General features: G+C 36.0%; 1 protein-coding gene across 8 annotated transcripts in view; it reads right to left on the bottom strand.

Moving 5' to 3' along the window:
* The window catches only part of R3HCC1L (R3H domain and coiled-coil containing 1 like), a 79754-nt gene that overhangs the window by 19104 nt on the left and 45090 nt on the right, over window positions 1-15560 (bottom strand). For 6 of the 8 annotated variants that reach the window (XM_038578466.1, XM_038578471.1, XM_038578467.1 and 3 more), the window contains one exon: window positions 10417-12230. In XM_038578466.1, coding sequence (XP_038434394.1) covers window positions 10417-12216 — 1800 coding nt within the window. In that variant the 5' untranslated portion in view covers window positions 12217-12230. The remainder of the gene's footprint in view (window positions 1-10416; window positions 12231-15560) is intronic. The other 2 variants (XM_038578474.1, XM_038578472.1) reach the window with 1 other exon arrangement.

Raw genomic sequence — 15560 nt, 5'->3', positions numbered from 1 at the left:
TCTGAAGTACAAGTTTCATACTTCTTTTGTGAAATTACTAAATAGTTTTTAAATGCAATTGTAAATGGAACTGTTTTCTTAATTTCATTTTTGGATTTCTGGCTTTGCCTCTATGAGTTACTCTGCAAAAACCAAAACAAATCACCGCATGTCTGTGCATTTATAAATTGGGGCTAAATACTGCATTGTGAAAGGTAAACAATGCATGACTACAATACCTTGGAATTATAAATCCTAAGAACTGACTATAAAGAGGAAGGAAAAGAGGCACAATGGTCTGGCAGGAACATTTGATTATGGTCCTTTGTTCTAACCTTTGTCAGTAAAATTGAACTTATATACTTCTATCCCATTTCTAAGGAAACTATTCAGTGTTTTGGCTTCTGGGGCTGGTTAAATACAAAGTGTTAATAACAGAAAAACACACAATTCTTATTCTATATTTCAAAATAATGGATATAAAGCCTGCAAATTACATACTCCTGACCAGTTTTTCCTATCACACATCACTGTTATCAGGGATTCCTAACTTTTCCAAGGAGGAGGAAGAACTTCATTTTATTTTCCCATGGTACTGATATTGGTGAGATCAGTTTACATTTCTGGTAACACATTTTTTGTGCAGGTAGAGTGATAGGTAGGAGGCCATACTGTTAATGGCACTTTCCCTACTGAGAATCTCAGCCAAACATGACAGGGAGCCTTGACAGAGTAAAGAGAGAGTTTGTGACAGTGAAGAGAGAAATGCCTGAGAACAATATGGAATGAAGTGAGGATGAGAGCAAGACTGTGAAGGGAAGTGAGGGGGTGGGGCCGATGTCACAGAGGGATTAGACAAGGCAATACACACAGCTTTAAGGAGAGGTGCTAAAATACCATGCACCAATTATGTAGATATACCTGCAGCACACCTGTACTGTCCAACACCGTAGCTGTCAGCCACATGTGGCTACTGAGTACTTGAAAACTGTGACTAATCTAAATTGAGATGTGTTTTATGTATAAAATACACATCAGATTTCAAAAACTTCATAGAAAAAAATAAAATCTCATTAATTTCTTATATTGATTACATGTTGAAATGATATTCTGGATATATTATTAATTTCACCTGTTTCTTTTTACTTTTCTTAATGTAGTTGCTAGAAAAATTTTAATTATATACATGGTTCCTATTTGTAGTTTGCATCATAATTCTATTACAGGCCACTGAAACATTTACTCTAAGAGTCACACGTACTGAAGTAGTAGCTGCTATACTGTCCATGTGAAACCTTCATATTTTAAGACCTACATATGGATTTTTCTTTTTTGATGACTAAGAAGTGTTTGATAGATCAATAAAGGGAAAAGTTCTGAATTTGATTCATTCTGATATCTCTATTAAAACAAGGGAAAGTTTGCAAATAACAAATAATTTTAAGAATCATAAACTTTTTAGAATCTTTTAACAGTGGTCTGTCGTGTTTGTTTAAAAAGCATAAGGGAAATCTGAGTATTCCTTTATATGTATAGCTAGCTTCCACAAAACCATTCAACTAAATTAAAATTCTCTTCCCCAAAGCGAGGGTTTTAAGAATCTCACAGCCTGGTAGTCTGGTCTTGAAAACAAGTCTGTAAAATAGTACCTGACCTTGCTATGACTTAATTGCCTTGATCCCTATTTGTAGTGGAAAAAAAGAGTGGGCAGAGTAGGTCAATTAGGCATGGATCACTGAGCTTTTTATTTTTTGTTAGATCCTTGGTTCTTTGAGATACAGAAAGAAACATAAAAAGTTATGAAGTTACCAGTTATTTACTCTCTACAGACAAAAAACAAAAATATGCTACATTATTTTGGAATAAAGTCATATTTATATCTCTGTCAGATGAGCATATCCGATGGCTGTTATTATTATCCTGATTATAAAGATGGAGGATTGCATCACTGAGAGACTAAAGGATAGCCTTAAGATTACAAATCAAATTACTGACAGAGTTTGAATCGTAACTCAGGTCTCCTGACTACTAGTCTAATATTCCTTCCATAACATGATGAAAAGGTCTTTCAGTGAACACAATCAGAAACAGTGCTGTATGCTTCTCCCTCTGCCTATGTCTCTGCCTCTCTCTCTCTCTCTGTGTGACTATCATAAATAAATAAAAATTTTAAAAAATGTTAAAAAAAAAAAAAGAAACAGTGCTGTATTAATGTTCAGGACATTAGTATTCTCTCTGATTAAGGATTTATGGATATAAGGAAGAAGGAAGGGAAGGAGAAAAGGAAGGAGGAAGAGAGGGTCTATGGCAAAACTAAAAAGATAATACAAGGTTACGGATTTCTTTCTAGCCGTATATTCTAGATAACATACAAAGCATAAATTAGACTTCACTGTTGTGACCATGTCACTCAAAGATCTTCAGTGGTTACACTTAAAGCTCTCATAATTTGGCCCTGCTTCTCAAAGATATGTACTAATTCCCTTAATCTGTGATTACAGTACACAACAAAGGAGAACTGAGGTAGGAGATGGAATTAAGGTTGCTAATTGGCTGACTTTAAATTAGGAAGATTATCCTAGATTTTCTGGGTGGACCCAGTTATAATCCTAAGGGTCCTTAAAAACAGAAGAACTCAGAGGAGAAGAGACAGTGAGTCAGACTGATGATATTGGAAGGACTCAACTGATTATTGCTGGCTTTGAAAATGGAAGGGCCATGAGCCAAAGAATGTAGGCAGCCTCTAGAAGCTGAAAAAGGCAAGAGAATAGGTACTTCCCAAGAGCCTGTAGAAAGGAATACAGCCCTGCCAACACTTTAATTAATTAGCCCAGTGAGACCCATTTTAGACTTCTGACCTCCAGAACTGTAAGATAATAAATTTGTGTTGCTTTAAGACACTAGTTTGTGGTAATTTACTACATCAGCAATAGTATACTAATATACCTTTCTAGCTTTATCTCATGTTATCCCTCAAAATATGCTACACTCCAACCAAAGAATAATACTCACTATGTCTAAACATATCTTATTTCCTCCTCCTTATTGCTTTGGTCTTATCATTTTGCAAGTGCTAACATCGGTTTGCACATCTCAAAATATCATACCACTTCTTCTATGATTCCTTCTCTATATACCCCAAATCATATATAATTTGACTTTTCCTCTACCCTTTTACAGCATTTACCTCATCTGCACTACTTTTGAAATACTCATTACACAACACCTTATATTACAGCTGGGCCTGTCTCTTCCTTCAACGTCATTCTGATCACCTAGCCACCCACCCAACAAACATTTAATGTATGTTCAGCATAGATTTTACAAAAGGAACTTGAATTTCAATATGTAATAGAGTTGTATTAAACTTAGTTATGTCTGTAACAAATTTAAACACAGGGGCATCAAGTCACAGGGACAAGAACAACAAAGACTCAACCACAAGCTGGTGATGTAACATGTTAACATTACAGAAATAACCCACGCAATCAATTCTCAATTAACACAAGTTAGGTTACTCAAGTTCTTTGTTTCTATTTTTCTCTTCCACTTACATCTTGTGGCTACTAAATAACTGATTAACTCACTTTCTGTTGAAGAAAAGCAATTTAAAGTGTCATTATTTACTATAAACCTTGATAAATTAAAAGATTTGGTTGGAGAACAGGCTAAAGCTATAAACAACAACAAAATAATAATAAGGTTTTTGGACTATCTGGATATAATTCTAAGGTGTGCTAGTATCACAGAAAGTTGAGAGCAACAGCCAAGAATTTTTCATGTTGGTCTACACTACTGTGAATAAACCAAAAGCTTGTATTAAAATGTTTCACCCATTTAACTTCTCATATTTGGTAGACAGGGAAATAGCAGTGTTTATTTATTTTTAAAGATTTTATTTATTATTCATGAGACAGAGAGAGAGGCAGACACAGGCAGAGGGAGAAGCAGGCTCCCTGCAGGGAGCCAGATGCAGGACTCAATCCCAGGATCCCAGGATCACACCCTCAGCCAAAGGCAGACACTCAACTGCTGAGCCACCCAGGCATCCCAACAGTATTTATTTTTAAAAAAGAAAAAATTATTTCAAGTTTTTCAAATTTCTCATTACCCAAGTTCAAAAACATCCAAAAGGAGTTCCCTAAAAAGCTATCAGTAAAGTATTACAGCATAAATATTTATATGCTATATAGCAAAAATGATAGCTTCTAGCCCTCTTTTACACTATTTTGGGCCTAAGTCCTTTTCAACAGAAGGATAAATTTAGACTTTTAAACTCTAACATTTTATATAGTAGGTATAAGAGTAGATAATGTCTCCAATGGAATTCCCTACCCACAAATAAAATTATCAACTATATCTAGGCTACACCTCCACTGACCTTACCAGGAAACCAAAGCCGGAAAGGATAACTTTGGCTTCATAAAATTTGTAACAAGAATGAGTAGAATGCCCCTTAAAGTGTCATCTACAGATTTCTCTAGCATAGATATAAGCAATATCTCAATACTTCTGCTTATCATCAGTGAAAGATGGTTTAAGGGGTTTATAAAGGGAAGAAAGTGAGGGAGCAAACAGAAAACAGAAAAGGAAAAGGGCAAAAGGAAGAAAAAAGCTGTAACAATGAGACATGTTTGGTGCCCCAACAATTGGTTCAGATGATCATTTACTGGCCCCAGTGCCAGGGTATAAATTTGACAACTCTAGTTCTCTCTATTGTATGGTAATATATGACACATGAATATGTGTCATGATCAAGTAAACATCCTGAACCAACACGGACCCGGTTCCTAATCAAACAGTACAAAGGTTAACGTGGCAGACTGATGTTGGCATTCTTGACAAGATGCTAAAAGATCCACCGAAGAGATTTAATTTATAGTCAAGAAAGGACTGTGAAGGCAGGGAAACATCTGTATTTCCTCCTCTTCCCAGCGTGACTGGAAAGACTAGTTGGAGAGATGTCAATGATGCAGTAGAAAGATCTAAAACCAGAGTACCCAAAAATAGATTGCTTGCTAGAGGTTCAAATCCTCCCAAACTATAACTTAGGTACTGCTATGATAATCATTGAGAATGGCTGTCCAAAAGAAACATTGCAAAACAGATAAACTTAGCATTTACTGCCATTCTACTTCTTGATTTCTCTAGTCCCTGATTATGCTCTGTTTAGCTATCTAAGATCCTAAATCCTATCCATGCCAATTCTCCCAACTAAAATTTGTTTCCTTGTTTATTACTTTAGAGAGTATTAGTCCTTGCCTATCTGTCCCCATCAGGTAATACATCTGTACTTCTGACCTTCAAACTGCAGACTCAGACCCACGGCTTCAAGAAATGAGTCAGTCTTGTTCCAGACAGGCAATACAATAGCACAACTCATCATCTAGGATCAGAAACATTGTTTTCATGCATTAAGCCTAGTATTTAGTATGCCTGGGCATCCTCTTGGCTTTTCCTTGGCAATCTCAGTTTTTGGTCAATTCACACAAAATATCTTCTGTACAAGGTTGCTGACTAGCACTTAAATTCCCTTTGTCTCAAATCTAGGCATTATTGCAAATTTATATTCCAAATTCATAACACAAAACAGTCTGAATTCAAAGATATTGTGACTGTTGGCTACCCACTTCATCAGTCAGGCCTATAGTTGGGCCCTTTTCCTCTTTTACACTCCCTCCCAGAGCCCGGCCACTGAGTGTCCAATGTGCCCTACATGCAATTTCTGATACAAATGATTATGTTAATTCAAATCAGTGTAGATGAGTTTAATTCTCCTAAAGGTATGTTTCTATCTTTAACTAAACTTTTAACACAAATGAATTTTTAATTTAAGAGTATAGCTCTTAAGTTCATTTTTCTCCTGAGGTAGAGTGCACACTCGGGTTTTCTTTGCCAATTCCACCATTTTGCCTTCCTGCTATTGTCACTAAACAGGGAATGAATTAAATGGAATAAACATTATGAGTCATATCACTACTCCTACTCCATCTGCCCCAACTATACCCCACATACCACATCTCATGGCGCTCACTAAAGCAAAAGCACTGCCAGGGACAGAGTAGGGCACACCAAGAATTTCTGAAGCTTGAGATAAGAATACCTCCTTGTACCAACAGAGACCTAGAGCTGTTTACTTCTCTTTAGTTATAAAAAAGCATCAGAAATTAAAATGCTATTGGTGTGAGCAGTATCTCTTTAATGTCCCCTCTTTCTGTGTGAACCAGAGATCTAGTCATCATCCACTAGCAGACTGAACAACAGAGTACATAATTCAATTAGATTCTTCACTGGATGTCCCAAGTGATTGCATTCAAATATATGGCATCTGGAATCCTCACTTAGGCAGTCAATAACATATTAATTCAGAAATTTTAATAAAAATATTAAATATAAATCTGTTAAAATGAGTTGCAACTAACAATAAAAGATGCTGTGAAAATAAAAATCAAAATAGTAATAAAACAGTGAGGGAGTATATGGAAACCCAGAACTTTTCACTCAATTTTTTTTTTTTTTTGTAAACCTAAAACTGCTCAAAAAAAGAAAATCTATCAACTTTAAAAAACAGAAAAAGTAAACAGAAATTGGGAACAGAGAACAATCTCTGAAGTAGGGCTTCAAATCTTGTTTAATCTTAAGGCCTCAGCAACAAGCAACAGTGTCAACCAGTTTAGCCGTCAGGGATCTCATCCTTGGTTGAAGCCACTGTCTAGATCACCCAACAGGCAATCAAATTTAGGACATCTCTTAGACAGTGGTTTTATATTAATTTTCCTTCAGATTGTTATGTGACTATCTAATCACATGGTTACATCTTGCCGCTCCAAATAAAATATAAGGAACTTTAGATGAAGCTGAGAAAAAAGCTGGCATGTAACACAGTGCCTTTAAAATGGTAGTGTTAGGGCAGCCTGGGTGGCTCAGGGGCTTAGCGCCTGCCTTCGGCCCAGGGCATGATCCTGGAGACCCGGAATCGAGTCCCACATCGGGCTCCCTGCATGGAGCCTGCTTCTCCCTCTACCTGTTTCTCTGCCTCTCTGTCTCTGTTTCTCATGAGTAAATAAATAAAATCTTTTAAAAATAAATAAATAAAAATAAATAAAAAATAAAATGGTAGTGTTAATAATCATATATATCCAGTTATTTACAATTTACAGTTTATCAAAACTCTAAGTACACACCTTTCCATTTAAATGCAAAACGACAAGGTATCAACTTTAACAAAGTCCCTAGAAGATGGCTTATGGACTTTCCTCCCTTCATAGTACTTCATATAATTTGCTTTTAGTGGTTGGATTATGAATTTTTCCTTTAACTTTTGGGTTTCCTACTTAAAAACAGAGAGCATTTTTACAGAAGTCTATAGGACGTTGAGTCAGTACACATAAAGGGAGATAGTTGGGGATGGGTGGCATTTCTTTATTCTTCTCTTTTCCATGGTTATAAACATTGCTAGTAGTCTTCTGTAACAAAACCAGACTCCTACCTAAATCAAGGCCAGAAATGACCAGTGTCAAATTAAAGCCAGAAGTGGCCAGTAAAGGGACCAGATGCCACAGTCTATCAAAACAAAGTTATGCTGCTCTATCTTACTAGCTCTACTACCAATCAAAATAGATTTGCAGATCACTACAGGAGGCAGCAGGGACTATGGAAGTTTTGTACCAAGATCTCAGAGGGTTAGAAGTCATGCCAACATCTTTTTCTTTATCAGTTACCAACTTAAATGTCTGGGCATCCCAAACGATGGCTTTAGAAGATTAAGTGTGATCTTTAGAGATTCAAGAACTGCAGTTCCAGGAGATCAGTAATGTCCTATCTAGGATCTATATCCACTCAGGTAGTTGTAGAAGTTCAAATGTTGCAGGAAAATTGCTTCACATGCCAATGGCCGTCACACCCTCCTCTATAGCATACCTCCCTGCCTATTAGAAGTATTAGACATACCTTAATGTGTAGCCATTGTCAACAAAGAAACAGGCCCACTGGGAAAAAAGCCAAAAATCATTGGCTGGCAAGTTTTCAAAGATAGGCAGACGTTCTGGTTTAGCCTTTAATAAAGTATGTTTGGAACAATATAAATAATAAATTAAGAATAATAGTCACCAGAGGGCTATTAATGTTACTGGATTTGTGACATCTTTTAATAACATTATTATTATATCTCCTAAAACTCAAAGCACAGGAGATCATAGTTTGGAGCTGATCTGCTACCTGCATTTCTCAATCCATTTCCTTCCTTCTTGCTCTCATCACCCATTATCCCTAAACTACAGATCCCACTCCCTGACAAGCACCAACTCAGTACGTGGTATCCAAACACAACACCCAGGCACTGGCTGTCTTCAGCTTAAAACATTACATACTTCATTTCCTAGCCATTCCCAGCTTTAGGTCACACAAGTGTCCTCTTTGGTTACATTACTATGCTCCTCAAAACACTGAGTGGTTGCCTACATTCTTCTGCACCTATTCTACAGCGTTAAGACCTAAAAAACAGAGTGCACACTTGAACCCTCTTCCCCGATTATAGGAGCTGTATCCCTAAGCTACCACCATACAGAATCCAAGTTCTAGCAATAATGAAGTATTATTGAAAGCCCGTGGAGTCCACCCTAAAAAAGCACGATACTCCAACTCTGCCCTATCATCTACATCCATTCAATAAATATTTACTGAGTCTCACCATGTATAAAAGGCTCTGTGTGCCATGCCTTTCTTTTGTAGGAAACTCTTTCTTTTCTCCTATGCATATCTGTGCTCCCTACCCCTCAGGTAATCTCTTTGCCAACTCATATAAACACTGAAACTTTCTTCCAATGATTGGATCCTTAATAACTTCTTTATATTCACCTAACTTACCACATTCCTAGTATTTAATCTAATTTGGGTCTAAAACCTCTGCTGAACAGTGTTTTTCTTTCTAGTTATGATTGGACAGCCATCTCTAGTTACCACACTCACATATTACCTTTTGAGCAATGGTTCTCACTTTATGTGCATCAGAGTCACCTGCAAAACACCTAAATATACAGACTGTTGAGCCAAAAAGTTTGCATTTCTAACAAGTTCCCAGGTGATGCTCATGCTGCTGGTCTAGGGACCATACTTTGGGAAGCACTATCTTTGAGAATCTGATGAAAGCTATAAAAAACTGCACACACATATAAAATTTTACGTGCAATTTCAAAGGGTTCATGGATGCCCATTCCTAGATGCCTCCTGTTCTATATTTCTGTCTAAGGAATGTTTAGGACACAGTGTTTCCTGGCTTGACCATAAAAAGTGCTAACTGTGGTACAAGTGAACGTGCAAACACCTAAGCATGACAAGGAATAGCTTGGTACTGAAAAGTCAGTCTGTGCAATGGGCTGCCCCCTCCTTCAATCTCACATGTCTCTTCACATACATGTGATCATTTTTCTGTACTTCTGGTTCAGTTCTCAGAAACAAAAGTATTAGTCCTTTCATATTTAATAGGCTCTCTGGAATCACTAAACAAAACTATTTTATAGGTAAAGATGTGGTCGGGTAGAAAGAACATAAACATTGGAATGAGGGAACTAGACTGAAAACCTGATTCTGCCTTTCTTAAAGATATGACTGCTAAGCTTCAATTTCCTCATTTAAAAAATTGGAGACTTCAAAGGGAAATTATTTTTTCCCCTTCCAGACAAAAGTTATGTGAACCCACTACAAGAAATGAAGAGGGAAGTGGTTCTATTTAAAACCAAAGATTCTTATTTATGGTAAGGATTTTAAATACTACAAAGTGAACACCTAAATTAAGAAAATGAAAGATTAAATAATTTCTAAAATGCGTTCAAACCCAACATTTTGTATTTATGAACTCTAACTAACCAGCATGTCATTATTCACTCCTATCTTCTATATGTACTCAACAACCATTGGTGATATAACTCAACATAAACTAAACTACATAAACAATCATACCTTCCCTTATTTTACCCTTCCCTTTCTGTATTTCCTTCCATCTAGTGTCCGGCAACATTCCAAACTCTCCAGAAAAGACAAAATATATATGAATACTAAGTTATTATCCCCTCAGGCCTGTGTAAAATACATCTTGTCAATGCAGAAAATCCCTCTGCATGGAGAAGTTCCCTCTGTACTTCTTCAATAGATAGCCAGAATCCATTAAATTCATATTTAATCTATTCAATAAGATCTTTCAGGCTTTGGCTAAAATAGATACAGCTCAATTTGGTATGTTTTACTTTTTAAAGATCTGCCAGGCATTCTTTTCTCAATCTACAATACTGTTTTCTTTTTCATCGCAGGAACCCTTATACTGGATGTAATATGTGTGAATGTATGAGTGTGCACAAATGTCTGTTAAAATTACCCCCAAAATACCAGGTTCTATCAATCTATACATTATGTTAAGCATCAAGCAACTTCTACCAAACAGACCTCTTGTAGAAGACGTGGATCCAAGCAGTCCCCATCATCATTAAACAAAGACTCCCAGCTCTCCTCAGTAGCAGCACTTCCCTCCACGTGAGACATTTCCGTTGCTTTTGGTTCCATGGATGTTTCCATAGATACAGATTCTATATCAGGAAAGGATACACCAAATTCTACATTTTCTGAGTCATCTTCCTCTTTTGTTTTGAACTCTTCAGCAGTTTTTAGTTCATGCAATGCCTCTGTTATATCACCACTACAATCTAGATCATTGCCAAAGGCACTGTCTGAAAGTACTTTTGTCCCATTTAACATACTGAGTTCAGAGTCCAAAAAAGTGTTACAATTACTACCAGCAATCTTCTTTATAGGTAAAGAAGAAGCACAATCTGACAAGCTCTCTATCAACTTTCCTGTTGACTCTGTGAAACTAGATGAAATACTCTCAGCATAAATATCTGAGCAAGCAGTCAGGTTGCTGAAATTTCCTGTGTCATTCCCACTTCTAGCTACATGAAGAGGGGCTGTATCTGCACTCATTTCTAAATATTTTGATAAACTATCTGTGCTGCTACAGGCCTCATCAGCTGTTCTAACTGCAACTACACAAGGGCTGCCCATAGTTATATGATCAGATGGGACATCTGTAACGTCCATCTTACATGCCTTATTGGTAATGTCACCTACACTCTTCAACCCATTATCTGTATCTGTTTCATGAACAAGGAGAGCTGTATCAGAAGGTTCATACTTTATACATAAGTCATCTACAGTGCTGTCATTCTCCTCACACTCTTTAATCACTGTTGGATCAAAAATGCCATTTACATTCTCTAATTTGCTGCCCATAGTCATTTTATAAGAGAGGTGATCCACAACCTCAGGAATGGAATCTACACCTCTCTGACTCAAGACGAAATCTGTACTGTTGGCTACATCACTAACATTCTCAGCTTCAAAGTCTATGGAAGTTTGGTCAGTGATACCATCTGGGCTTCCAGGAACAGAAATAGCAGTGATGCCTCCACTGCTGAGAGTCAACATTCCACACGATGTTTGCATGCTTTGTTGTACAATTCCAGAATCAGAACTGAGTTTTACAGGTACGATCACACTCTCAGGTTTCAACACAGAACTAAAAACTCCAGGAAACTGGGATAGTATCTCCACAACCTTAGCATCAGTTTCAATTCTGCTTTCTAAACGTCTGCCTTCAAATGTTTTGCCACTTAATTCCTGTCTATTGACATCACATAATTCCACATTTTGGAATGGTTTGTTTAGAACTTGGGCCTCACTTATTTCTGAACAAGACTGAGACAGAAGCAACTTCCCAGGTCCTGCCACATCTGTGGTTTCAACTTCCAAACACTCCACCTCTTTTGGTTTAAAATGTCTTTGTAAAGATATACTAGGTATCATCCCAGGATCTGGGATGCTTTGCTGATGTCCCTGGGATAATGTTTCTTTAGATTCTATACTTTCCCTCTTAACACAAATCCTATCTTTCTTTCTTTCTTGAAGGCACGTGTCTTTTCTGAATTTTGTTGAAATTTTCTTTCCTTCTCTACAGTTGTGCTCCTTTTTATCAGGATTAATGCTTAGTCTTTGAATCTCAGATTTATCTCTAAAGATCTCCTTTTGAAAGAAACCATCTTCTTTTTTCACCACGGAGTTAGATGAACCACAGCTTTTTTCCTCATCACCTGACTTGAGCAACACTACATTCCTTCGAGCTTTAGGTACATAAAGTGCCATGTCAGGCCTTCTGGCTCGAACTCTGCATCTCTCTGTTGCTTGCTGCATGGTATCACCTCAATCTGCAAGAGAGAATAATTCAATTACCAAAAACTAATTACAATGTATTGAATTAAGAGACTTTTAAAGACTCAGTAGAGGGCCTACTAATCCATCCTACAGAAACCCTCATGTTAAAAGAAAATAAAACCTGCCATAAAATAATTAAAGCAATCAGGTAAGGAACTAAGGAAAGTAAATTCCAAAGTAACTCATGAGCTCATGAATTTTATCCGTATATCCTCTTTCTTCATATTCCCAAAACTCTTTATCTCTATGTCCCAAGTCCTCTCTACCTTTTTAACAAGCAGCCTTATCTTCTCTGAATTAAAAGTATTAGAAAAGTGAGTGCCAGCTTTTAAGTACTCATAAAATACTACTATCTCCCTATTACTGGAGCTCAGAATTTACACTGAAAAGTATATTCAAGGAGGATCCCTAAAAACACGTTTGTTCAACATAAGTATACACATAAATAAGGTTTTAAAAAATAACTTGAATGTGGGCTAGAAAATGAGACAACTAATCTAGGGCTGCCTTCTATAAGATGCTTACTATTTAATCAAGTGAACTACTATAAATTTTCTTCCAGCAGCAATAAAAAACAGCAATAAAGCAGAATGAAGAAGAGTGGAGACCAAGAAATGTGGTGAGACAACTCACATTAGTAATTTCTTGATATCCTCCACCATGGTTGGTCAAAGGAAATTAACAAAGGGAAAAAATTTAACAAATGTTTAAATAAACCTTTGCTATCGGAAAAATACAAGAAAATGTGCTAGACAACTTGAGTTCTTTTAATGTTCAAAATCATACTATGAAGTATTAGGGTATCCACAGCAAAGAGAATAAGAAGTGCAATACATTAAGAAACACCCTTTCACACACTCAGAAGTACTCATTGTTAAGATTTCACTACATACATTTCAAAGGAAATAGATAGTAAGAGAGAAACTACTTCCAGATCCCTAAATTCTCACCTGATCCAGAATACCTTCTCAGTAAAGAACCTGGGCTCTCATGGCACAGGCTGTTTTCTTTTCAGCCCAGGTATATACCATGGCCCTGATCATCAAGTGTTCCTAGGAATTCTCAGTCCCTTTCTCTTTTAATGTTTTTATTATTATCTAACCCACAAATTATTATGATGGATTTTCTAATTGTGGGTGAAAATGACTTTAACATTTAGACGTGCCAGGATTTTTCAAAAATGCCTATTTTTCAAAGACAGAAGTACTAAAGTGTATATCACTGGAGGGGATCCACAGACATCATGTATCTTGATCTCAGGAAAGCATCTGACAATATACATCATGATGAATTTCTGAATATAAGATGGAAAATGTGAGCTATTTAACAGAACTAGTAGCACCCACAGAAAAAAATATAATAGGTAATAGTGAATTTAGGATTATTTTAAAGTGATCTGTGTCCCTACAGCCCTTTGAAATTCAACATTTTAAACAATAATTTGAATATAAACAATAACTACTCAGTGCTTATCAAATCTGCTAGTGACATAAAATCAGTAGGATTAAGAAATTCCAAAAATGATAAAATTATGATTTAATGTCATTTCTACAATCTGGAATGCTGTGCTAAAAATGTAAATACAAACATCTACTTTAAGAAAAAAAGTTTAAACAACCTAACATTTGACTTGTGTATAATTTGCACACACAAAAATTTAAAGGCTTTTACTTCATCCACAAAGTCAATAAACCCCAAAGGGTAGAGATGTGGATGTTTAAAAAGGCAACACAGTTTCAGATTACAGAGCTCAGAAAATACACACAAAATAGAGTTGAAAGAACTAAATAAAGGTGTATTTCTTGCCCAAAGAGCTCTAAATGGAAAACATCCAAACTACCTTTATACCTGAAGATTGGTTGTTCTACAGAAGAGATAAATGTTCTCTTCTATGTTTCTCCAGAGGTCAGTACCAGAACCAATTGGTAGAAATGAAAGGAAAACATGGTTGAGTTTTCCCAGTCTATAGAACTCTAAGAGCTCTCCAACACTATTATCAGGTAATGAGCTCTGTCTCTACGTCTAGATGACTGACTGATACACTAAAGAAAGAATTTCTAGCTGTAGATTGGTCTGGATTTATTTTAAGCACTCTTTGAGCTTGCAATTCTATGATTCTATTTCTCTTCCACAAGAAACATATATCAAAGGCTTCAAATTTAAAATTATTTGTGTCACAGCTTAAGACTCTTAACACTCAACCTTTCTTTTTTCTTAGTTAATGATTATATATATATATGTCATGACATGATTTCCTAAAGCTGAAAAATAGTCTAACGAATTTATATTATCCACTTCTTACCAAAACACTGAACTCAATTATGCCATGATCAGAATGTGCTGGTAAATGTTTAGCAACCGGTTTTCCACATGTAATTCAGAGTGCTGGTTGATATTTTTGCTTACATCAATGATGTCAGCAATATGAGTAACATCTTTGCTAAAGTGGATAATCATTTTTGAATTGCAAAATGTATTCTCAAATTTTTGAGCTATGTACAATGTAATAGCTAAAGACATGACACTTTTAAGTTTGCATTATTAGCATTTTCTCCATCACCTTACATCTAGACAAGCAATAAACAATAAATCAAGCCCTGATTTATGGCATTTGCCTAACTGTATAACATAAATATTCCCACCATAGCTAATTTCAAGCTATCACTGTAACATCACTGAAATCAGAGCTGGGAAAAGACACAGTAGTATTCCATGACACAGTATTTCAACCTAAAGGTCCAATATTCATAAATAACTTCAAGAACATAAATTATAGTAAAATATAGTGAAATAATTAGGAAGTGATGAAGTTTAAGTATTACCTTTTTATAAATACTATTTAATAATAAGCTGTGTAATTTTTAATGATGGCTATGTTTAACAATCAGTTTGCATAATTTCTAAAATTTTAATAATCAGCTCTCAGGCCACCAGGAGATGCTCCGTTACACCACTGGCTAGAACAATTCTTTTATAGTAACTCACAGACATACGAAAAAAGAAAAGCATCCCCATCTTGTGGACTTTCAAGATCATGCCAATTCAGTTTAAAGCCTTGTTGTATTTTTGTGAACTTCTTTTGCAACTGTAGGCACAGAAGGCCTTTAACAAGGGGAGAAGGGATGCCTTTCATATACAATTTTTTAAATGTACCTTAGATTAAAATTTTCCTATCCATTTATTTATTTACTAATAGTACTTGATGTTTTCTCTCTTTTAACATAGTTTTAACTTTTTAAAAACATTCCACATGCTTTTATTGGTCCAGTTTGCTTTTTTTTTAAATATTTATTTATTTATGATAGACATAGAGAGAGAGAGGC

Source organism: Canis lupus, chromosome 28 (genome assembly GCF_011100685.1).
Source record: "Canis lupus familiaris isolate Mischka breed German Shepherd chromosome 28, alternate assembly UU_Cfam_GSD_1.0, whole genome shotgun sequence".
NCBI lineage: Eukaryota > Metazoa > Chordata > Mammalia > Carnivora > Canidae > Canis > Canis lupus.
Note: the sequence above shows the minus strand (reverse complement) of the source record. Positions and strands in the feature narration are given on the sequence as shown.